The sequence below is a fragment of the Hylaeus anthracinus genome, unplaced genomic scaffold (assembly GCF_026225885.1).
Source record: "Hylaeus anthracinus isolate JK02 unplaced genomic scaffold, UHH_iyHylAnth1.0_haploid 12001, whole genome shotgun sequence".
Classification (NCBI taxonomy): Eukaryota; Metazoa; Arthropoda; class Insecta; order Hymenoptera; family Colletidae; genus Hylaeus; species Hylaeus anthracinus.
The window spans coordinates 3,466,045-3,488,648 of NW_026534348.1; the positions used below are offsets into that span (position 1 = coordinate 3,466,045).

Here is a 22,604-nt window from a genome sequence, read left to right on the forward strand (position 1 = left end):
GCGATGCGCAAGCGCGCGAGTGTACGCTACTTTTTACACTGTCGTCTGCACTTCGGTGCTTCATAGTAATTATTTTACACAAGTACGCTTGTCTATTATTAAATTGTGCTCTTACATGATAAAATGATACAGTGTTGAGTCACCATTAGTGTCAACAAATGAGAGTCTTTCTTCGAGGGAGATATAACTCGCTTATTTTATTGAGATGCTGATCGGGAATGAAAACGAAGGTTAGGATGAGAAGCATCGTTAATATTTTGAAAATGTTCGTTGCGTTTTTCTATGATTATGCGCGCGGATTATCATACACGATCACCACAATTCTGGTACTGGGTTACTGCTTACATCCAGCTAGATTCGCTTCGCATTATACTTTTATAAAAACACAAGACATCTACGATGAAATGGAAAGGTCTTATCCCGCTAAAGACAACTCTTGTATGATAACGATCAATCCTAGAAGATCAGCTCAGTTGCTGTATCCCGAAGAACATCCTCGAGAAGATCCAGTGGCAATGGCGCGTCGTTTAGGTATATTACCTGGAGGACAGTGGAAGCCTCTTAATTGTCATCCTCTCTTTAACGTAGCCATCATATTGCCATATCGAAATCGGCAAACACAACTTGCCATCTTCATGAATTACATTCACCCTTTTCTGCAAGCTCAGAATCTCGATTACAGAATATTTGTGATAGAGCAAAGTCCTATGCGCGAGTTCAATCGTGCTAAGCTTTTTAATGTCGGATATACAGAGGCAACCAAAGTAAACGATTTTCACTGTTTCATCTTTCAAGACATAGATCTTATACCTCAGAATCCTGACAATATTTATGCTTGTACAAAAATGCCTAGGCATATGAGTTCAAGCGTCAATACATTCCGTTATAATCTACCTTACACTGGCTTATTTGGAGGCGCAATTGCACTGACTCGCAAACAATTTGAAAGAGTTAACGGATTTTCCAATGTTTTCTACGGATGGGGTGGGGAAGATGACGACTTTTATAGTCGTTTACAATCACGAGGTTTTCAGGTAAATTGATTGTTAAATAAGTACATTGTGTTATATTTAAAATCATGTAAATTTTACCTTGAATTTCAGATCAGTCGCTTTGGGCCTGACATTGCCCAATATTACATGTTAACACATAAGAAAGAACCTCCAAGCAGTGCAAGATTTGAAAATTTAGAAACTAGTGCTAGAAGATATGAGACTGATGGAATTAGCAATTTAGAGTACAGGGTTTTAAATCATCAATTAAGGCCACTATATTCTTGGATTTTAGCAGATGTTTAGTCTTTGTGTGGTTTTTCTGTTATTTTATTGTTATTTTATAAATAACCATGACTTTGAATGTTTAGTGCAATTTAGACTAACAATAAGAAAGCTCATATCTACAAACAATTGTCCAGTGTAATATTGAACAAAGATAAATTTTGTAAAAGTTTTGTGACAAAATGGTAATGGAAGAAATAATCTGTTGAATTTGTTATATCAACAGGTATTCCATGATATTTCCATGAAATAGTAGTAGTGCATGTTACTATTCTACGAGATTGCCATGATATTGAGACTTTTATTTATTAATAGTCAGTTTACCGAACTGTTCAAAGTAATTTATTTAAACACTAAATAACGTTGATGTCGTGAGGTTTGTACATGTACTTAGCAAACATGTTTCCTAAATTCCGTTCCTGTTTAAATTGATACAGTGCTTTACAAAAGTCAGTTTTTCAAGCAAGTGCAGGTTTAATAGTACAAAACTTCTTTATACATACAGAGACTCGTAGTTTGTTCCTCTAGTGATACGCCTAAAAATCAAAGTATTGATATAACCACGTCAATTTGTCCCTAATGTATTCTTAACTTAGTTCTTTAATACTCGGTGTGTTTGAGTATTGCGTTTATATGGACTGAAAAGAAAAAGAAAATGGCGTAAATATATAATTTCTTGTTTTTAAATGTAGCGTCAACGTAACATACGAGACGATAAATTATTAAATTAGAGTAAGTCCGCGTATTATTAAATGTAAAATGTAACCTAAGCAATCGATATATACATATATATGTTCGAATTTATATTACTGGTCGTGATTCAAAGTATGTACTTTTAACTGGATAAACATATACCGAAACATAAGCAAATTTTAAAGCTTGTACTTGTGTACGTCTAGAGAAAGATCTAATTACAGAGTAAATTTCGAGTCACCGAAAATATTTCACTATACAAGTACAAGTGTCTCAATATAAATGAGAACATATGTATTAGGGGTTTGAAAGAGCCATGTACAACGATAAAGTTGTTGTAAATCGTGATATATAATTTTATTTTAAATACTTGGAACCACGTAACTATTATTTATGTATGTATGTGCATTTACATAGTATAGGTATAATTTGTAATAGAATTTGTGTTTGTATAATTTTAACTTTTACTTGAAAAAACGAGGAATCTTTTTCATAGTCATATTTAAAAGACAACATATCACTTTATATAAGTATTTAAATTTTCTATCGATTGAAAAAGCGAAACTATAAGAGATTTGATTTCTTAGAAAGAAACACGAGTGTATTTCAAGCAATAATGCTGCGTGTATTTTTATTATCATCTTTTAACCTATCACTTATTACATGGGTTTTGGATGTGTAATTAAAAAAATAACGGTAAAGTGTCAAAGTGATTGTAGAAATGTGTATGTATAACGAAGAATGTGATCTCAAAGTACGATGTAAATCGTAATAAAAAGTAAGATCGACGTGTATATGTATGAGTATAAATATAATTCTCTCTTTCTATATATATATATATGTATGCGCGTGTGTCGTGAACTGACGTAATTACATCATACAGAAATGATGAAATTTAATGCAAATGATGACAGTATAATAAATATATGATGCACCAGTGATAAGTTTAGTTGCACTAGGTCCGTAATAATAAGTTGACATTCTCCAAGGAAGCATCGTAAAACTGGATCGAAACTGTGCAAATTAAAACACATAATGGTAATCCAGTTTCGAATCCTTTGTCACCGAAATTAATTCATAATGCATCAATATATACTTAATTTTCGAAATACGAAATTTACTGGTGTTGTGCACAAAATTGTTTAGACAAGAATTGCTTGATGCGGTAGTTTTTTTCGAACTATTTCGTAACTAATACTTGTACATAGTACATTCTTAAATAAGCACTGTAGGGTTTTAAATGAAAAGCCAATACAGTTTTTATCAAACGTATAAGCACACTTCGTTTCTAGTGCCGTAACAGTAAGCAGAGCTGAAAACTATAGCGTGAACAAAGTTTCAAATAAATACATTTTTTAAATAGTATCACGTAAAGGATGTATTAAAATCTAATGAAAAAAAAAAACAGCGAGTCCAAAAACTAACATTACAATTTATTATTTTCTAAGAATCTTAGAATAGAGAAGTAAAGTAATATCATGAAAACGTATAGGAAAGATATATATAAAAAAAAATGTAATCTATTTCCAAGAATGGATGATCACCGTTCTTAATTATCAGTACACAACCAACCAGCATAGTATCCAGCATAGCTATCCAATTTATGGAAAAATTGAGTACAAGTACTTGTGTGTATACATAAAATCTATGTACAACGATATTCGGCATATTATGAGTCTGAAAGTTCTTGATAACGCGCGTACATCATTTTCTTTACGCAATCTTTGTACGTATCCCCCGGTAACGCACTATACGACGATGATTTTGCACCTAAACCGGCGGTAGGAACTCTTCTTTCCGCCTCGATGATACTCGTCCTACCTTGATTAGATTTTCCAAGTCCCATTCCTTCACTCCACCCCATTTTTTGTAACAATTTATTGCCAACATTATCCGAACCAATACCAGCCCTCGTGGGTTCTTCGTAAGATACGGATATATCCTCTACTCTAGTCTTTAAGTATTTTTCTTTAAGTTTATTGGGTTGAGGGGGCTCTGGCTCGCCGTATTTTGCCCTCCTCTCTTTAGCACGATCCCGATATTTATTATTTCTTTGCTGCGGGTCGTTCGGATCCAACCCACGTACTTGATACCAGTTCTCCAAATTCTGTTTGTGAAGATCGGATAATTGTTGATGACGAAGCAACGCTTCTTTGCTAGGAAATTGTCGTTTACACAATAAACAAGCTAATTTAGACCAATCCGTGTGTTGTCTTTCTTCTTGTTGAACATCCTCTATTTCCTCTTCCGTGTCACTACCACCACCATAGGCAGCGACCAAACCATTGTTACCACTCTGATCTTCATCCTCGTGGTAAGAGGTCGCTAGGGATTTCTTCTCTAATATAGCGTAACCTGCGTCCGCTGCCCCGCTCCCGACTCCTTGATTACCATCACCACCAGCAAATTCGGAATTCCAATTGCTTTTCGCATTTTCTTTCTTCTGATTCAATGTCTTTGCCCAGCGTTCCATATCTTTTGCTATTTTCTTCGCTACTTTCACTTTATCTTGCTTGCTATCTTTCTTTTTACTTTCGTCCTCCCTCGATATTTCTTGAGCCGCACTGGTAACCGTCGAAGTTGTAGCTTGATTGGTGATTGTGTTTGTCGAGTCGGTGCTACTAGCGATGGCAGTTATTGTAGTTCCACTAGTCGTGGTTCCTGTTGCTTGCGTTACAGTTGTAGCGGTCTACATACGCACACAAAATAAATGCAAGGAATTAAAATACTGATCAACCTTATATATATACATATAGATATGTATATAAAATTTATAAATTTTAATTACCTTCGCTGGTTGATATGAGAATGACTCAGCATCCCAATAAAGGAATTGTTGCGTGTGACTATTATAATAATATTGCGAATTGGGATCGTAATACAATCCTGTACTCGGATCGTAATAGTAGCCAGACGATTCGTCGTAGTGATAGGTACTAACGTCTGGTACAGCTGCAACATAACATCAATAAAGTGGAAAAACCTTTCGAGCCGAAATTAGAATAATTTATTCCATTAATATAAACTTACAGTATACTTTACCGTCACTGGCATGCGCAGGCACTCTTCCACTCGCTAACGAGGTACTAGTAGGTGCCGAAGGCATTGGTCTGTTCTTCATTTCATCAGCATCTCCTAATTTTCTAGATGCTTGTAACTGCTGTATAGCAGATTGTGCTACGGCAGCTGCCGCGTTCACTCTATCAGTCTGATTTAAAGATGGTAACGTAATCGCGGATCCTTGCATTATTTGATTTTGATAATATTGTGTATAATACTGAAGATAGTGAGCTTTCTGTGCAGGTGTCTTAGCGTATAAGTTGGCACTATACTCTGCCAATTGAGCAACATCATCTAAAGTGTATCTTTGCGGTTGACTGTCGTTTGCCTTCCACGTGTTGGTGTTATTTATTTGGTGGAGTTTGCAGTACGTGATCTCTACCTTCCTGCCATCTACCACCAGTCCTTGCTTGGTGAGGGCCGTGTGTAAATACATGGCATCCACTACGTTGCCCATTTCTAGATAGCAAACACCTCTCGATGTGTTGGTAAGAGAATCGCGTCCGATACGAATACTACGTATCGGCATCGACGAAAGATTTTTCATCGCTTGTAAGACTGAATCTTCGGTTGTCAACACGTCCAATCCTCGAAGAAGAACGGTATTTGTAGGATGGGGGCTGATTTCGTCGCTGCCTTCTCCACCTTCTTCGCTTTCTGCTCTCGAGGCGGAACACTTAAAGCATGTTTCGCGTCTTTTGAAATTATGCGCGCCACACTGAAATAAAAAAGCAACATTGGGAATGGTTGGTTTGTTCGATAAGAAATACCGAAGATTAAATAGTCATACCTTAACACAGTGCCAATCTTGTGTGTTCTTTGCTGGTGGTTTATCTACATGGCAATCTTTCGGTATACTGTACTGCATCAAGGCACGGTATTGGTCCTGCAGCATCAGTACTCCCTGAAACAGAGAATTTCAGTGTTATCCCGTCCAACATCCTCCCAAAGCCTCTGTTTATCCCGTAAACTTCCTTCTTGGTTGACGAAATTATAGTTTTCTACTTCATAGCTTTCCGTCTCGAACGAACAGTAAAGAAAATGTCGTGGGCTTATATAATGTGGGCCATTCCACACGGCTTGCTGACCGGACTCTATGTACATGCGCGACAACTTTTTCTTTTCGTTTTTGGTTCGATCAATGAGTTGAATTCGTGGAAACAAGCAAACGCGCAATGATTGCTTGCATATAAAATTTATATGTGAACAAGAAAGTCGTGCACAAAATTTTCATTCATTTAAAATGCTCGATCAACGGGTAATTGCGTCGAGAACGAATTTAAATGGTAGAAGCGGACTTAAATGACGTAATTAAAAGTAAGCATTTCGTATCGAATGAATATAGCAAAATAGTGTGATTCGTAGAAATAAATTTATCATGCCGGATACTATGCACTGTACGCAAAAAGATAAGACGATTGGAATGACCCTCCTCCGATCTTCATTGTTAGTCCACAAACTTTTATGATAGATAGAGGATAGGTAAAAAGCACGCGGCGCGGCCTTTTATTGTAATAACTTTAATCCAATAGACGGAATTGCGAGCGAGTTAAGAAAAGTCTGCAAAGTATGTGGGGACTCCTAGATAAGTAATTAGGTACGGTAGATTGAAGTAGCCTTTTGATAGGTGCACAGCCATGGCCATGGGGAAGGCCAGGGGGCTGCGTTACCGTGCCTTGCCGCCACGGGGCGTCGATGGCACGCGTACAACGCATCGGTTGGGTATCTGGACTGAACTTCTTTCTACCTGTTTCATCTCCATCCACCGTGCGGCCTCCTGAGTCGCGTTAAACTCGACGAATGCAAAACCTCGCGAAGCACCTATACAGAGCAAATACACACATATCCAAAGTTAATCCACGTTTTGCCTGGGTGTCTCTACTCTGAGAGGGCAGGCAATCACAGCACCAACCATTGACAGACTGAGTTTCGAACGAAGTATTTCTTCGCTTCGTCGCTTGCTTTCTTTTCCATTTGCCTAAAGCTCAGCAGAACAAATTCTAAACGGATGGAAGACGACTTCTATCGTACTTTTCTTTTACACGCGAATTTTCATTTACTTTAATGCCAGACCTACCGAATTCTTTGTCTCCTTTTTTTTTCTCTTTTACTATCGTAAATAAATCGACGAAATAATAATACGAGTCTTATAAAAACAATTATCTCTTCTAAACTCTTTTATATGCTACTCCGGATTATAGTAAAACCAAGATGTTCGTCAAAGAAGACTGTGTATGTACAACTTACAATAGAGTATATATAAATTTATTGCAGAGATTCGAAACGTTATTTTAACGATAGAACAACCGAGTAAAGTTGGTTGGCAGATATACATTTTAATTATTTTATACAAAGGATGTAAACTACTTAATAAATGTTTTACACCACCCTTGCTAGATGAATAATGATGATCTGATTTCCCTCAAAATATTCTTCTTGCATTTGTTATAGAACTTACCTTATTGCAAGAGTAGAAAATGAATTAATGATTTATATTCAATTGATAGTCATTATATTCATTATACTGCTTGAATAATTTTGGAGTATGCATGATTGGTACCGACATAAAACTAGGGTACATAAGACTAGATCTTAACCGAATAAGATAAAAAAATTGTTTGAAATCCTTTTGTTGTTCACGGTATTAAAAAAAATGTTTGAAAATTTCAAACAATTTTTCTCTCTCGATGATCATTACAAAATGCCGCAATAACTTAGACTACACGAAGTTAACGCAACCTGCCGAGGTGAAAAGCGGTTCGCTAGTTTGCACATTAGGTCGAGGGGAAGATTTAAGTTACGAAACGAAGGATAATTACCTGTGTCCTTTTTACGAATCAGCCTGATGTCCTTGGGCATGAGACCACAGTTGAGGATGTCTTGCCGTACCTGTGATACACACATCATAATGATAACAGAGATGCATGCGTGCAAACGCTGGCTCACAAGTGGCCAATTATATTGGACCACTAAGTTGACAACCTACGTCATTTTCTGTTATATGCTGAGCAAGCCCACGAATCATTATGGTGTTGTTCGGAGATTGAGATTTGTAGTGGATGCCTTCCATGGACGAACCATAAGTACGTCCATGGTCGTGCTCAAAGTCCATACTTTCTCGGCTATGATCGTCGTCGCGATCCCGATCTCTGTCCTCCCGCTTCCCTCTACGATCCCTATCCCTATCTCTATCTCTGTCTCTCCTAGAGCGATCTCTATCTCTGTCGCGATCACGATCCCGATCTCTGTCTCTTTCTACGGAATCTCTCTCCCTTTGTCTCGTGTAACGATCTTCTCTGTCTCTGTAGCTACGATCCCTGTCATCTCTGCTGCGATCCCTTCTGTCTCTCGAGCGATCTCTTTCGCGATCTCTCTCTCTTCCACGATGATTTCTGTATTCCGGACTACGATGATCCCTATCCCGATGATCATTGTCGCGATGTTCCGCGTAATCTGGCGATCTGCTGCTTCCATAATCGTTGCGATAGTCATAATCAGAATTATGTCCTCTTCGGTCGGGCCCGTAGCCCGGCTCCCAAGGGTCTATATTGTTACTGTACATGTTGTCCATACATTTAAATCACTTCTGAAAGAATAAAATTATTCTCATTACTCTCTTTATAATAAAGCACGCGATAAAAGAAATGGAACACAAGAAAATCAATTCATTATTAACTAGTTCACAATAAAAAAGATTTGGACCAGACAATTAAATTATAAATGACAATCAATAAGCATTTGAAATTCAATTAAAGCGGCGAGAAAAGCACTTTATTTAATTAACATATGCCGCATTATATAGTCAGAAGTAATAAGAAGTAATCCGAAGAATCATTTGTATACAATACAATATAAAAATAGCAACAAATTGCCACTGATATCGTTAAACTAATTAACTCCTTTGGATATCATTCACTACTTGCGTTTCACTTAAATTCTACAGTTTATTCGGAAGCGATGCGATATAAAAAAAAAAAAAAACAGTTTTACCAAAAAAAACCAAACACTCTTTGTGAATACTTCGAAACATCGTGACAGATTTTCGTCCAAAATTTTCAAACGTAATTCCGCAGTCGACATGCGTGATAGTAAAGACGTTAATTCTATTAAAACTGTACGCTCGAAAAGCAATCAAATGCCATCGAAATGTTAGGAAAATGAGGTACAAACGAAAGAACACAAAAGGATTAAACGAAAAACCATGATCCGCAAAGCGAACGACGCATCGTGTGGTGTTGATTGATAATCGTTACCTGATGTTATTGCGTCCTGTAGTCTTCTTCGCGATGCACCAGATTTACAAAAAATGATGTTCGTGTTGCGGCCGAATTCTTGCGTGCTGGATTTCCACTTACTTTTCTCTTTCTCTGTACAATCAGACGAGAAATATCGTGATGCGTACAATGGCGTGGTTACGCCTCTCGTTCCTTCTGTACAATATGGCGGCGTCTGTGGCGGATGGTGGACGGGCCCATTACGTGTCCGCGAACGAATAGTGTCTATATAGAAATATTTTCGAGATGGCGCTGCGACGTCGTGGCTGCCATTTATACTAGATTCTACAATTTTTTATTGAATTTTCTCTTATTCTCACCTCGTTAAGATTACAATTGGAACTTTGTAAAAATACATCTTTTTATGCATGCACGAGCACATTTATTTTCATTAAGTATAAATTCTTTTCGCTTTTGAAACTACTTTCATAAAAATATGATCTAATGAAAAGTAACATAAAACTCCCTTATTAAGGAAGGTGAACATTACTACGAGATTTGTCTACATTATTGAAACTTAACATTTATAAATGAAAGAAGTTTATTTTCCGAAATAACCGAGGAATTAGGATTAGATTCGCGATAGGGAATTTTGTATGAAAAAGAGCGCAAGATGGCAGCATTGTATCGAGTCAGTCTCCCGCGTCTTTCCTTAGAATTGAACTAGTTTGTAATAAATTGTTGTACGTATTGAAAGAAATTCAAGTTTTCGTTTATCTTGAATTTCTGTTATTTATTCTTACAATGAACGTAGTCTCGATAAAACGAGTGCCTAAGTGTTGCCAGAAACGTAACTTTCATTTTCTGTTCTACCGCGTTTTTGATTTGGTCCCGTATTTGGAATTCAATGATTTCTTCTATTGCTCACTGTGACGTAATGTGATATATTTTGCAGAAATTTCTTTTTACGTGTGCGTGTCGCGGGATGTTTACTCTCGGAAAGAGTGATATTTTCGTTTATCGAACAGTTTCGAAAACAACGAATAACCGTTGGGAACACAATATCGACAACAATGTGTTACTATATACAAACACAGTCGTATTTCGAAACCTTTGATGTTCATTTTCGTTGAGTGGATGCAAAAAGATAGTAATATTTTAGACCTTTTTGTAATTCGAATATGAATTTCAAACGTTGCAATGAACAATCTTTATTCAGTGTATAGTGTAAATAGTTTTTTCACGTATAACCTCAAATCGTGCATTAAAACATTTTAAAGATAGCGTGTTAGTGCGGTATACCAAGCGTTTTAATTACAAACAGTCGAAGACATAGCGAAAAAGTATTAAAATCATCGACTTGTCTCCCACACCAGAAACATCTTCATCTTTCGCTGCAAGGCCATGTATCGAGTACCTGTATACCGTAAGTGAATGCATTTAAAGTATCGCGTGTGCGTAGTACGATATATCTGACTAGTATATCACACGTGAAATTCAAGTAGAAAAAAATAGAAATAAAATTAGTTGTCCGTAATCGTAACGAACAATAGTACGTCAGCCATTTATTACAGCTTTGATTATCGCAGGAGACAAGGTTAAGACAAAATCTTAAGACGTCTTTACGAAATTAATAAATTCTAAATGCATTGATTTGCCAATTGTATGAAATTCGTGATAAATAGGTTATTTCAATTAAACACTTTGTATTCATGCGAAATTTCTGTAAAATTGTGGCGTTAGAATGAGATTTTTGGTAAGAGGAACGTTTTATAAAAAAAAATGAAATTTTTAGAAATGTTTTCGCTGTAAAACAAGTGTCTGCGGAAAGGATCGAGCCCGGGTAACCGGGGTCGGTCTCCGCCCACGTCGTGCATAATCGGATCGCGTGAATTCGTTAACATTCGGGTTCTCTCGGGCTGGTAGGTGGTTGTCGGTGGTCGTTTGCCTCCGAACAGGATGTCTGCTTGCGCACATCGATGCTGGATAAAGGAATACTTATTTCTTCGAGTTACTATTCGTTAATATTCAAGAATCACAGTACTGTGCACTTAACGCAAGTACGATATACTCGGACGTTCTTTATTTTATCGTCGATGATTTTCTACATTTTTTCGATGTTCGATCTGCCAAGAATTTTGAAACGATCTGCAAGTACCGAAAGGTTTGCAGTTATCGATCGGTTTGGTTGTTTGACGTCGTATAGATGGCAGTCATGTCCAAATAGAATTAGAGGGTTTCTAAATAGAATCCAATAGTCTGACAGGTTGCTTTATTTTTCCTAACAGTAAATGTATATTGTATATTTGTAAGAGCGATATGCGAATGGAAACTGGAAAATCAGAGATACGATAATGGTACTTCCGATATACATATTTAATTCGGAAGAAGGGCTTGTTTGCACGGGACCAGTTTTAACCCCAGCGAATAGTTTGTCGTAGCTCGTGCATGTTTACTCGGCTCCGTAGAGGTCGGTAGCTCTACCTGCGACATGTTTACGGGTGAAGTAGCGCGACATATGAGAGGACAATAGGAAATACAGGGTGTCCCAAAAATGTTGTAACACCTTGAAAGAGGTGATCGGGAGGTGATTTGAAACAATTTTTTCCTTAGCGAAAATGTTGTCCGAGGCTTCGTTAATGAGATATTAACAGAAAACCCCGACCAATCAGAGCGCGAGTATGCCGGTTGAGCGTAGGCTACGCGCTAGGCGGCCGCGCTCATACGCTACCGCAGCCGCTCCAACGATATACGCGCGCTCTCATTGGTCAGCGTTTTTCGTTAATATTTCCTTAACGAAGCATCATACAACATTTTCGCTAAGGAAAAAGTTGTTTCAAATCACCTCCCGAACCACCCTTTTCAAGGTGTTACAACATTTTTGGGACACCCTGTATGGAAGGTTAGACGTTAGAGGTAGATGTAAGGTAGAGGGCGGTAGACGTGACGAGAAAACGAGCGAGAAAGTAAATGAAAGAGGAACGTTCGAAAGGTGTCCAAAGCAGAAGAAGAGAGCATGTCCTCGCAGGGCCATCAGACCTTACCAAACTACTGGGGGTGTCAGAGAATAGATGGATAAGAGAAATGCTTTACGGTTAAAGGTTTTAGTTAGATTAAGATGACGAACCACCTGCGTACAGGAGGAATATAACAGAATAACAAAGCAGAGAGAATGGGATGAGGCGTCGAAATAGGAGGTTGGAATAACAACGAAGACCAAAGCGAAAAAGAAAAGCAGTAGGGAGAAGGGCAAATAGTGGAAAGAGAAGGAAAAATCAAAGGAGAGTGCGAAGCAAACTACGCGAAGGGTTCGCGATACATAGAGCGGAAGAGGAAGAGAGAAAGGAAAAACGGTTTATGCGCAAGCAGTACGACGCAGACAGCTCGTCTATATACTTGGTTCAACGACCACCGCCCTAGTCTCATCCAACCCCGAAGTACCAGGCGGCTCTGGGGGTGCGCGCTGTTAGCGGGGTGGGAGGAATGGCTCGAGGGGGATGAAAGGCAGCGGTGGATGCAGGGCGGCGAGTGGGGCTGCGGCGTAGGCGTGAAAGGGGTTGAAGGGCGGGAGGGAAAGAGCCGAGGCGGTGTCGAGCGGAACGGGCCACGGGCCAGTTCCGTCTCGAGTCCAGGAGTAGAAGAGCTACTGGCCGCTTGTCTGCTCCCTTCTTTCGCTATAGTTTCATTTCTTTCCGTTTTAGTTCATTCTTCAGTTCCGATTGATTGACATATTGTACACACACATATATACATACATACACACGCACACGTTCATGTACAACACCATATAAACGCCGCGCGGCACTTTACACATCGCGGTTCCTATACGCGCAACGTATACATCGACTCTGTTACGCGTCGAACACACACATATACACACGACAATTGCACACACATAGAGACAGACCGTAGAGGCGCGAGCGCGTACGCCGGACGTCTTCTGATATATATTTTATATCACGCGTAAACATACACCTAAACGTACGCGATAAATCCATCCGTCATTAGTTCTCGTTTTTGGTGAATATCGACGACAGACGCTGCTCGCCACGCTCGATACATTTCCGTACATCGGCACTCTCGCGTTCGTGCGTTGTGTTATCCGATGCACGGACACACCCGCGGCCGCACGGCGTATCTCTAGTTCCGTACACGGCCAGGTGTTTACCCGCGTAGTACCTGCGTTCTCTCTCCATCCGATGCACGTGCAACAACCTCGCGGATTGCTAGACTTTTAGGAAACGTAATTGTCGCATTCAGGTATGTGAAACAAATATGCATTGTATTATTCGCGGGACCGTCTCGCCGCGATCCACCGACCACGGGGGGTCGCGGCGATTCGGACGCATCACCCTCGAACGAGACATCGGTCTCTGGAACCGTTATGCCATGAAGAACACGATACTCTTTTTCTTTTGCTCCGTAAATTTCAATCATATTTAGTCGAGGTACTTTATAATCTCATGTTGTAATAAGAGTATTCGTGGTGCTTTTCGCGTAAGAAAAATCCTAATAGTAAACAAACACGAAGCTGAGCAAATCCCGTATCGTTGTCTTACAGTCAGTGTAATAAGTATTCGTACAGGAACCATTTATTTTAAATTGGTTGCTGTACGAATACTTATTACACTGACTGTATATATTTTTCTTGTCTCGTACATCCATGTACACCGCATAAACATGTTTGGTCTAGCAATAATTTCGCTCGACGAAGTGGAAAGGGTTGTGAGCGTTCCAAAGCACGGAGGACGAGAAAGAAAGAAAGAAAGACGAGAGAAGAATTCTCGTTCGTGGGTTTCTCCGTTGTGTTTGACGGTCGTACTTGTTAGAAAAGATTGATTGCATGCTCGTTACTTTCCTCGTGTATATTTCCTTGGTGTAACTGAAAGTTGCGCCGTATGTTATAAGTGGCCACGATTACCATTAAATCGACCAAGTGTAAAGATGCTTATAGATATCCTTTTTAGCGGATCGATCCGTTTCCTCGGACTTTACGAGAAGTACGTTCGTAGAGTTACGCGTAGAGTACATAATTATTATCGGGAGAGGATTATTAGGTGTGGTCATTCTACGCCTTGTAATTTTGTTTTAAAGTAAATAAAGTTGACTTTGGTGGAAAACACAGATTCCTTCGACGCTTGTTTTCAACCGACTTCGAAAAGAACCAAGTTACTCAATTCGACATGTATATATTAGCTTGTCCCAAAGGTTTCTTTCGCTTGATTAATAAGTAATACGTGTACAATATTTTCTGTTTTACGTTACATTACTGAATTGTGCACGATTCATTTTGCTCCATTACTGTTACAACATGAATATCTATGAAATTAGATGGTCTATTTATATAAACACGACCGCAGAAAATAATTGAGTGGAACTCGCGAAAGAAACTTTCGAGACAATCTAAATTTGTTCTTTTCTTTAATAATTATACGTGCTTGTGCACGACCGGAGGAAGCTCGTAAGTAGTATAGTTTCGATTTTTAAATAAATGGTTCGTCGTGGAAAGGTACGGAATCAATTTCTACGCGTAATAATTACGATCCCGAAGTTGTTCGTCTGGTTTCGATGTATCTGTTATACGCGGATCACTGGAACCGAAGGGGTTGCGGGTGAAATCGCGTGAACTGAGGCGGAGAAAACAGTTCGGGGCTTCCCCCGTGGAAGCGTTTTACCTGTCGATCGTTGGTCGATGACGAGCACGTCCGAGCCGTGGTATCGACGGCTATCTCTTCGACTTGGCGCGTTTATGGGTGACCTTTGCCCTGTTCTTGCCGGTAGCCAGCTCCAAACCGCCCCTTGTCAGCTGATTGAAATCGATAATGGTGAGCCTAGGCACGGCGGGATGTCTCGACGGCGGGTGTACCCTGTCGAGCGGTGCCCCGGGGCTCCGGAACCTGTAGCTCCGGTTCCTGCACCCGCCTACGCCCGTTCCACTTCGAGTTCCGGTCCCTAGCTGGCTCATTCTCGTGCCGCTCATCGATCGGTAACCGCCGCTCGCTGGCGGCTCCGGCTCCGGCTCCTCTTGAAAGTACCTACCGATCGAACCCGTGGATTCACAAAAACTTACTTCCGAGGTGCAAAGCGGGCCTGGAATCCCCCTCTCGATCCATTTATACCCGAGGAATAGTCGAATGTTACTTATTGCGAATCTACAAAAGCTTACGAATCTCGATCTTGAGAAGAAAAACGATACGATATTACAATTAAGAACGAAATTACAGTTATCGGGTTGTCCGGAAAGTTCGTGCCGTTTTCGAAGGAAAATTGGAACGCAGAATATTTAAATTTTAGTATAAATTTATTGAGTTATATAGGTCCTCATTTTGATCTACAACCTTTTTCCAGCTTTCAGGCAATTTGAATATTCCGACCGTTCTGATATCGTTCGGATATATTCCAGGCCTGTCCTAACGTCACCTACCAAAAAATGGCACGAACTTTCCGGACAATCCAATATTTCTACTCGACTATTCGAACATTATTTAAATGTTAAATGATTAAATGTTATTTAAGTTACTGGGAGCTACATGAACAAACATTTATCGTAATTCACTTCCTTGGACGAATGACTTTTAGAATAAACATTTTTAAGTTGAGCGAGTTTAGGGAAATTACTCGTGAATCCTGGCCAGATGTAAAGGAGCAGGAGTCCTCGAGGTCCTTGGTCTGGGTTGCTTGTGCGTGCGGTGCCTAGGTCGAGAATGACGATTCTTTTTGGCGGAGGGTTGATCGGGCAGACCAGCCGGTATATGACCCATGAGTTTGTAATATTCTAGGAAGACACGGGCCAGATTGCGTCCCAGTCTGTAATCTGTGATTTCCTTCGATAGTCAAGATTCTTTTATCCATTTATATGCAGACGAGGTAAACTTTGGTTTCCAATTTCGTTAGGGTATGAATTATTCAACGGTGATTTGCTTAATCGTCTCGGAAAAATGCAACGCGGGATAAAGTAAGCATCGGATCAACGGATTGCCTTCGTTTCACTGAACCGAGCGGCCCGAGAATTGCTCGTGTATTTCCAGCGATTAATTAAGTCGACCGCTTTGGAAGAGTCGCGATTGAAAGGTTGACAATCACCCACGATCGCTATTCCAACTATCGTTTCTATTAATACTGCAGGAGTGTCTTCTTGGATCATTTTTTAATATTCGTCTTGAATATTCGCGAAAGGTTGCGTAGTCGATTGACGCTAAACCTACCGACGTTTATTTCGAACTATTCCTGGTAGAACAGACGAGAAGTCCTCGAGACATTTTTCTTCGGTTACATGCGAAAATTCAAATATTTTGATTCGTATTTGTTTCGTAAAGTTCGTTCAAAACGCAGTTTGGAAAAAAAACCGTTCAATTTGGTCAATTTTTGTCGGAGCTAGAGCTATGTGAAAGAAACGTTTCTTTTTCTTTTTTTCTTTGAAAATTCATGAATGTTTTTTGGTTCGGTACAAAAATCTGCAAAAATTCACAAAAAGGTATTTGGTTGTGTACTATGGTATAAAAAAATTTCAGCGAAATGAGAAACAGTGTCGGATCCAAAAGTGGTCGAGATGGGTTTGAGTGCCCCACATGGAATGATTTGAAAATTATAATTTGACAGTGTCAGTCGATGTAGGTTTAGCGTTAACCAAAAAATGGATAAATTGTAAAGGATACATCCTTCCTCCGTGTACGGGTATATACCAGACGTTGCTTTCCTATTGTATCCGTACATCGATACCTCGATGCTGTAGCAATTGACGTGTTCCTTCAGAATGGAGCACAGATAACGTCGCGCGGTCCCGGACTTGTGCGAGTCCTGATTGTACATCGTGTTCCCGATTTCGTAGTCTTCGGCGTGTTGCGCCAGCAACTTCGGTAGAACGATGTGCCTTTCGTACCTGAGGGGCTGGCCAGCCGTTGGTTAGATAATGTCACGGGGAAATTGAATCGATCGAGCTGGCATATTTCTCGCTTGTCTCTCTCGGTGCTACACTGTTTTTCAAACAATCTACGTTGCGAAAAAACGGTCAGAGTTACCTGTACACGTCGTCGTAAGTGTTTCCGTAGACGAACACGCCGGTAGCGTTCATATGGCCGTGCAGATCCAGAACGCAGTCCAGGGGCGTGCGAGAGTTCTTGTCGAGGTTCTTGAGCATGGGTTTGACGGCCACCAGGGCGGGATGAAGCCAGTCGGAGATCTTGTTCCACGAGCGATTCAGATCAGCCCCCACCGACGTGGATCTTCAACCATATCACGACTCTCGATCCGTTTTGTATTTTGGTCAACGGAGGATCGGGTCCGCTTACCTGTAATTTCCTAGGAATACACCGTCGGGATTCAGCATTGGTATTATCTTGAAGACGACGTAGTTCCTGAGTACTTGAGCGATAGGGTGACAGCTGACCAAGAAGTCCATCAGACCTTGGCAGACGAAGGAAGACGGCGATTCACCCGGGTGAACCCTCGCTAGAACGACCACCACTCTCCTCGAATGATCTCGAGGGTCGTCCAAGTTGGACGGTATCGTGACCAGATCGATCTTTCGCTTTTGAATCGAGGTGGCCAGGGTTTCTCGTCTCGTGTACGTTAACCTGGTGCAAAGGTTGTCCAAGTGCGCCAGATAGCGGCTATAGGAGTACGGATAAGTCAGAGAGAATTGGTAGACGTCCTCCTCGCGATCGAAGGCGAAAGCGAAGCTCAGAACGTAGTGGTTCTGATGTTGGGCTGATTTGTAGTAGAACACCTAGGGGAAGACGCGCTCGAAATCGTCAGGAAAACCGGATTATCCTTTGATAACCGTGGACCGGCGCACAGTGCCTGTAATCGCGGCCAAAATGCTGTTTCTGAAGTTTCGTAATATATCAACAATAATTTAACATTTTTAATATACATGGCCGGTCATATTGGATCCGCCATGTTTTGAATTTTGCATATATCGCATTCGAAGTTCGCGGCACAAATGACTTATAAACAGCAAGTTTCATGAAAATCCAATAGCTCTTTAATATATACACATGTCGGCCATATTAGATCCACCAAGTTTTGAATTTTACGATTCTGATATCAGACTCGTACTTTGCCGCTCAAATAACTAAAAATACCAAGTTTCGTGAAAGTCCAATTGCTTTTCAATATACATATCTACATGTCGGCCATATTAGATCCACCAAGTTTTGAATGTTGAAATTCTGATATCATATTCGAAGTTTGCGGCACAAATAACTCAAAAAATACAACATTTCCATGAAGATCCGAAAACTCGATTTTTTCGCCGCGATTTTGGCCATTCGGACCACTGTGCGTCGTCGACTCACTTGATCTCGCGGAATCCTTTGCCATTTGGGCTTGGTGCTGCTCTTCACCAGCGGCGTCATGCCGTTCCTGAAGAGGCTGGCGCTCTTGGAGAGGTTGACGATGTTGAAGACGACGCGTTGGTCCGCCTTGACGTTGTCCACGGTGAAATTGAACCATAGACGAATCCGCGGGTTGCAGGTGTCGGGCCGGATGAACAGATCGTACTCGAACTCCGAGATAAGGTCCACTCTGCCCAGGTTGCCTGTCTCGAACGAGGCGTCGAAGCAGATGTGCCCTTTCTTCGCTTTCCCGCTGTGACCCGGTGGTCGCATTATCATCTTGTTCACGTTGCCCAGGCCGCCTTCTGTGTCACTGTCTTCGCTGTCTACAACGTGATATAAAAGAAAGAGAATACTGTATCCTCAAGAAAGAAGAAAGAAGAGAGACAAAAATTCGAGAATTCTCCGATTCCGAGTCTCGACGAACAATAAATTCCGAAAGAACGCTGTTGGATTATATGTGGAAGCAGGATATGAAGTAATATACTTTTAATTAAATGAATCTTATTCCGACACTTGGAACGATCCGAAAGCCAGCCGCGTTGACACTAAGAACTAAGAACCGCGAGGACTTGAAACAGAAATGTGATTCATTTCTTTTATTGGACTAGATATGATATTGGGTCGTCCGGAAAGTCCATGTCGATTCTTGGTAGGTGGTGCAGGTCTGAATATATCGAAGTTGTTGAAAACAAATGACATGGTTACATCCTTTATAAGGTGGAAAGGTTGTGGAACAAAATGGCACTTACGTAAGTCAATAAATATATATTAAAATTCAAACATCAGTGTTTTTGAATGTTTCTTAGAAATCGCCACGAACTTTCTGGACAACCTAACATTTAGACGCAATTAATTCAAGAAACGCGATCACTGGCCCTTCCCGAACAGAAGAAACGCGAACAAACCGGCTCTCTGATAGAGACTGGTGTGCTCCAGAGGATCGCGACCCTCCCCAAGGGCCATCCCTTCGGCGAGCAAAGACACGGGCTGATCCACCAAGCAGAAGTCGCGAGAATAGACTGACTAGTTCCCTCGAGGGCTCTGTACGTGTGTGGGTGGTGTGTTGCCTACGCGATAAAGGTGAAATCGTGCCGTTGGATCGGCACGTTACGGGGTAATTCTCGTGTCGGTTCTCGTGCGAGGAATCTCTCGGCCGGCGTTCGTGATTTCGCGCGGTTGAATCCAGCCCGAATCAGGTTGGCGGGAACTCGCGTGGCTGCCACGCGTCAGAGATCTTCGTGGGCCGCTCGACAGCCGCGTTAAAACGGGTTTCGAAGCCGTTTGCGGTCACGACGAGTAGCGCGAGTCGATCGAAATCTAAATGAAAAATGGAGGAGAGGGCCCACGTGGTTAGGGGTGATTACTTTCGGTACCGGATCGACGAACGCCCGCGCATTTTCGTCTCATCCCTTTCCTAATCTCGCACGATCACGTGGGAACGGCCGAAGCCGGGGCCAGAGCTGTTGCATCTAGGCACGAAACGATTCCGGGTAAAAGTTGCGGAACGAACTGCTTTCGAACTGGCATTCAAACTTTACGGATCGTTTAATTTTCCAACTGCATTCCGGGAATCGTTCGGGTACGTAGAAGTCGTTGGGAATTCCCGATGATGTACGGCAGAGTTGCCTGATGCGTACCACCGGTTGCCTATAGCCATTCTGTTTCTTTACGTTGGTCCCAATAGTAGAGGTTGCCGCTTATACAGGCTCGACGCGATTTACCAGTGCAATCGAATATATCATAAGGGTTAGATCAGTGATTATTATCGGAGACTTGTTTTGAGCTCGAGTTGTGTTCGCCAGGAAGTTAAGGTTATTAACGAAACGCGATTTGGAGTTATCGAACGCATGTTTTCGCGTTCACCGTAAACCGTTGAATCATTCAAGACACGAGCGGGAAACCCACGTGGCTCGTCTAGGGAACGAGGGTGGGGGAGACAAACGCAAACGGACACGTCACGTTTTTACTCGTGTCGCGTCTGGAATCCTCCTCGTTCGCTCCGTTTGTCCATCGTTTACGAAAGAAACGTAGTCTTTCGCGGATGGATCTAAATTCGAATCGATCGATGTCTATTTCCAGCCGTGGACGACTCCCGTCGACGTAAATGACGCAACCGATAAGGGTAAGTGTCGCGTCTATAGTCGGCAGCGAAGAAGCGAACGAACCAACGAAGAAAGGGGGGCGAATCGGGCACGGTCTCGGGTTCTAGAGACGTTCGCCGTCGAGATTGCGCAATTCTTTTATCAATGATTCATCGGCGCCGAGGGGTTGAAAACGGCAGCGCGTTACATCACGCGTGAACTTTGCGCGGCCAGTCAATGTTGGCGACCGACAGTGACTCGTTCCATTTACAGATGGGAAATTTCGCAAGGTCCCTTGGGTCCCGCAGGCCGTTGGGGCCAGGCGTTTTCAACTTTTCCGTCTGTGACCCATTTAGACGAAACACGCACCCATGGTCGGGACATTTATTCGTCAGGAACGCCCTTTAACCCTTTGCTTACGGCAGTACGCGCCGCGGAAGTGACGTCACTGAACGGGACATCGTGCCGCGAAATGTGCCGCACCCATACACAGAGGTCATCCCGCGGGCCCCGCGGTCGGCTATAGTTGGACCCGTACACGCAGGACAGGGTTAAACTCGAGGCAGCCTCGAGACGGTTGCAGTGGACCTCGAAATTTCGAGACCTGACCGTATTCGGCTCGAGACCGGATGAGTGCAAGAAATTCGAGGCCCAAACGTTGCATTTATCCAGTCGAGGTTTCTATTCTGTCTAATTTGCATTTGGTTCGAGTCGAGCGTAGAAAAGGACTGTAGCGAGTGAATGTTGAAATGAATGCTAAATGCGCGCTGAATGAATGTGAACGAACGAGATCGAGCGACAGGTGACAAGCACGAATGATTGGCTAATGTACAGAGTGACAGGTGTCGGGACAGAGAATGAAAGAAGCGTATAAATCGGTTATGATCATATTACACTGCTCTGTGGGAATAGTCGTCTTGAATCCATCCAGTCAATCCTGTCTTGCACTTATCCAGTCTTTACTGTTCCGGGCACCAGCGAAGAATTTTCAACGGCAAACACCTTGTTCGCGACGGGACAAGCATTCAGCCCCGATCTTTGAACAATTTGTCCGGGGAAACGTCCGCGGCGTGTTTTTTCGCCGCGATTACTGCGAGGGGTGGGATGGAAAAAAGGAAGATACTCGGAAAATTGGAGGGGAAAAAGAAGGGTTCGAGGACGCTCTGGAATCGACGGTTAGGGAGAGCAATTAAAAGTGGGACAAAGAGGCGGAGTGGAGAAGAGCTGCGAACAATCGACGGGACAGAGAGGAGAAGACGGATAGGCCGAGGGACGGGGAATAGGAGACACAATAATACGCGCCACTGAACTCGCGCTAAATCTTTAACAATTCCGTGGCTACGTGCTCTCTGTGGAAAAAACGGAAACAAGCTTCCATCGTTACGCTCTTATTTCCGTCGCGATGATACACGACTGCCAAAGATTTGGTGGTAAATTGGTAGTTTTAATAGAATACTCGATATAAATGTAGGAGTCTAAACGAAAAATAAGGCACGGGGATAGTTTTCTGTTGGACACATGATATTTTATAATTTGCAGTTAAAAATTCAATTAATGGTTATTTTAAGTCACATGGTGGGGAATGTGGTGAAATTGTTCATGCATATGCTGTCTACACGGAAATAGTACTGTCTGAGTCGGTTTAAACCTAGTTTTCTGGATACTATCATACTGCGAGTGGCAATATTTTATAGTTTGCAACTAAAAATTCAATTAATGGTTATTTTAAATCGCATGGATGTAGCGCGAACATTTTTTCTAACCGTTTATTTTTACTATTCACATTCACCGTAACATATACAATAAGAATGGTATTCCACGCGGTTGAAACAGCGAGGCACAGGTAGCTAAATAATGTAACTGCACCAGCCTCGACTCACGATCGTAAAAATCCTACGTCGCGATGAACTGTCTTCCTCTCTGTTCGCGATCACTTGGATG

The 22,604-nt window shown here is 41.6% G+C and overlaps 4 protein-coding genes across 6 annotated transcripts in view; 2 read left to right on the top strand and 2 right to left on the bottom strand.

Annotated features, from left to right (window-relative positions):
* The first annotated feature begins 2 nt into the window (after positions 1–2).
* On the top strand, positions 3–2,795 carry LOC128890682 (beta-1,4-N-acetylgalactosaminyltransferase bre-4-like). Its single transcript, XM_054149381.1, has 2 exons — positions 3–1,034; positions 1,104–2,795. Exons 1-2 carry the CDS (start codon positions 219–221, stop codon positions 1,296–1,298), a joined length of 1,011 nt encoding a protein of 336 aa, XP_054005356.1. The 5' UTR covers positions 3–218; the 3' UTR covers positions 1,299–2,795.
* Positions 2,796–3,382: 587 nt separating this feature from the next.
* Positions 3,383–9,509, bottom strand: LOC128890676 (RNA-binding protein 5-like). Of its 2 annotated transcripts, none has more exons than XM_054149369.1 (8): positions 9,284–9,509; positions 8,017–8,616; positions 7,850–7,919; positions 6,778–6,851; positions 5,821–5,934; positions 5,013–5,748; positions 4,759–4,922; positions 3,383–4,659 (listed from the first exon to the last, which is right to left on the bottom strand). In XM_054149369.1, the coding sequence occupies exons 2-8, from the start codon at positions 8,599–8,601 to the stop codon at positions 3,640–3,642; spliced, it is 2,763 nt and encodes a 920-aa protein (XP_054005344.1). In that variant the 5' UTR covers positions 8,602–8,616; positions 9,284–9,509; the 3' UTR covers positions 3,383–3,639. The 2 variants fall into 2 exon arrangements, with proteins under 2 accessions (XP_054005344.1, XP_054005343.1); XM_054149368.1 differs by having other exon boundaries at positions 5,001–5,748; positions 9,284–9,508.
* Positions 9,510–10,330: 821 nt separating this feature from the next.
* The window catches only part of LOC128890942 (ELAV-like protein 2), a 63,255-nt gene continuing 50,981 nt past the window's right edge, over positions 10,331–22,604 (top strand). Inside the window, exon 1 of one of the 2 annotated variants that reach the window (XM_054149971.1) lies at positions 10,331–10,670. The gene's annotated coding sequence lies outside the window, so the exon portion shown is untranslated. Of the gene's footprint in view, positions 10,671–12,872; positions 13,505–22,604 lie in introns of those variants that run through there. The other variant, XM_054149970.1, reaches the window with a different exon arrangement.
* LOC128890940 (cytosolic carboxypeptidase 6) lies at positions 14,763–19,545 on the bottom strand. Its single transcript, XM_054149964.1, has 7 exons — positions 19,488–19,545; positions 18,541–18,905; positions 17,533–17,969; positions 17,263–17,466; positions 16,900–17,123; positions 15,863–16,058; positions 14,763–15,279 (listed from the first exon to the last, which is right to left on the bottom strand). Exons 1-7 carry the CDS (start codon positions 19,543–19,545, stop codon positions 14,970–14,972), a joined length of 1,794 nt encoding a protein of 597 aa, XP_054005939.1. The 3' UTR covers positions 14,763–14,969.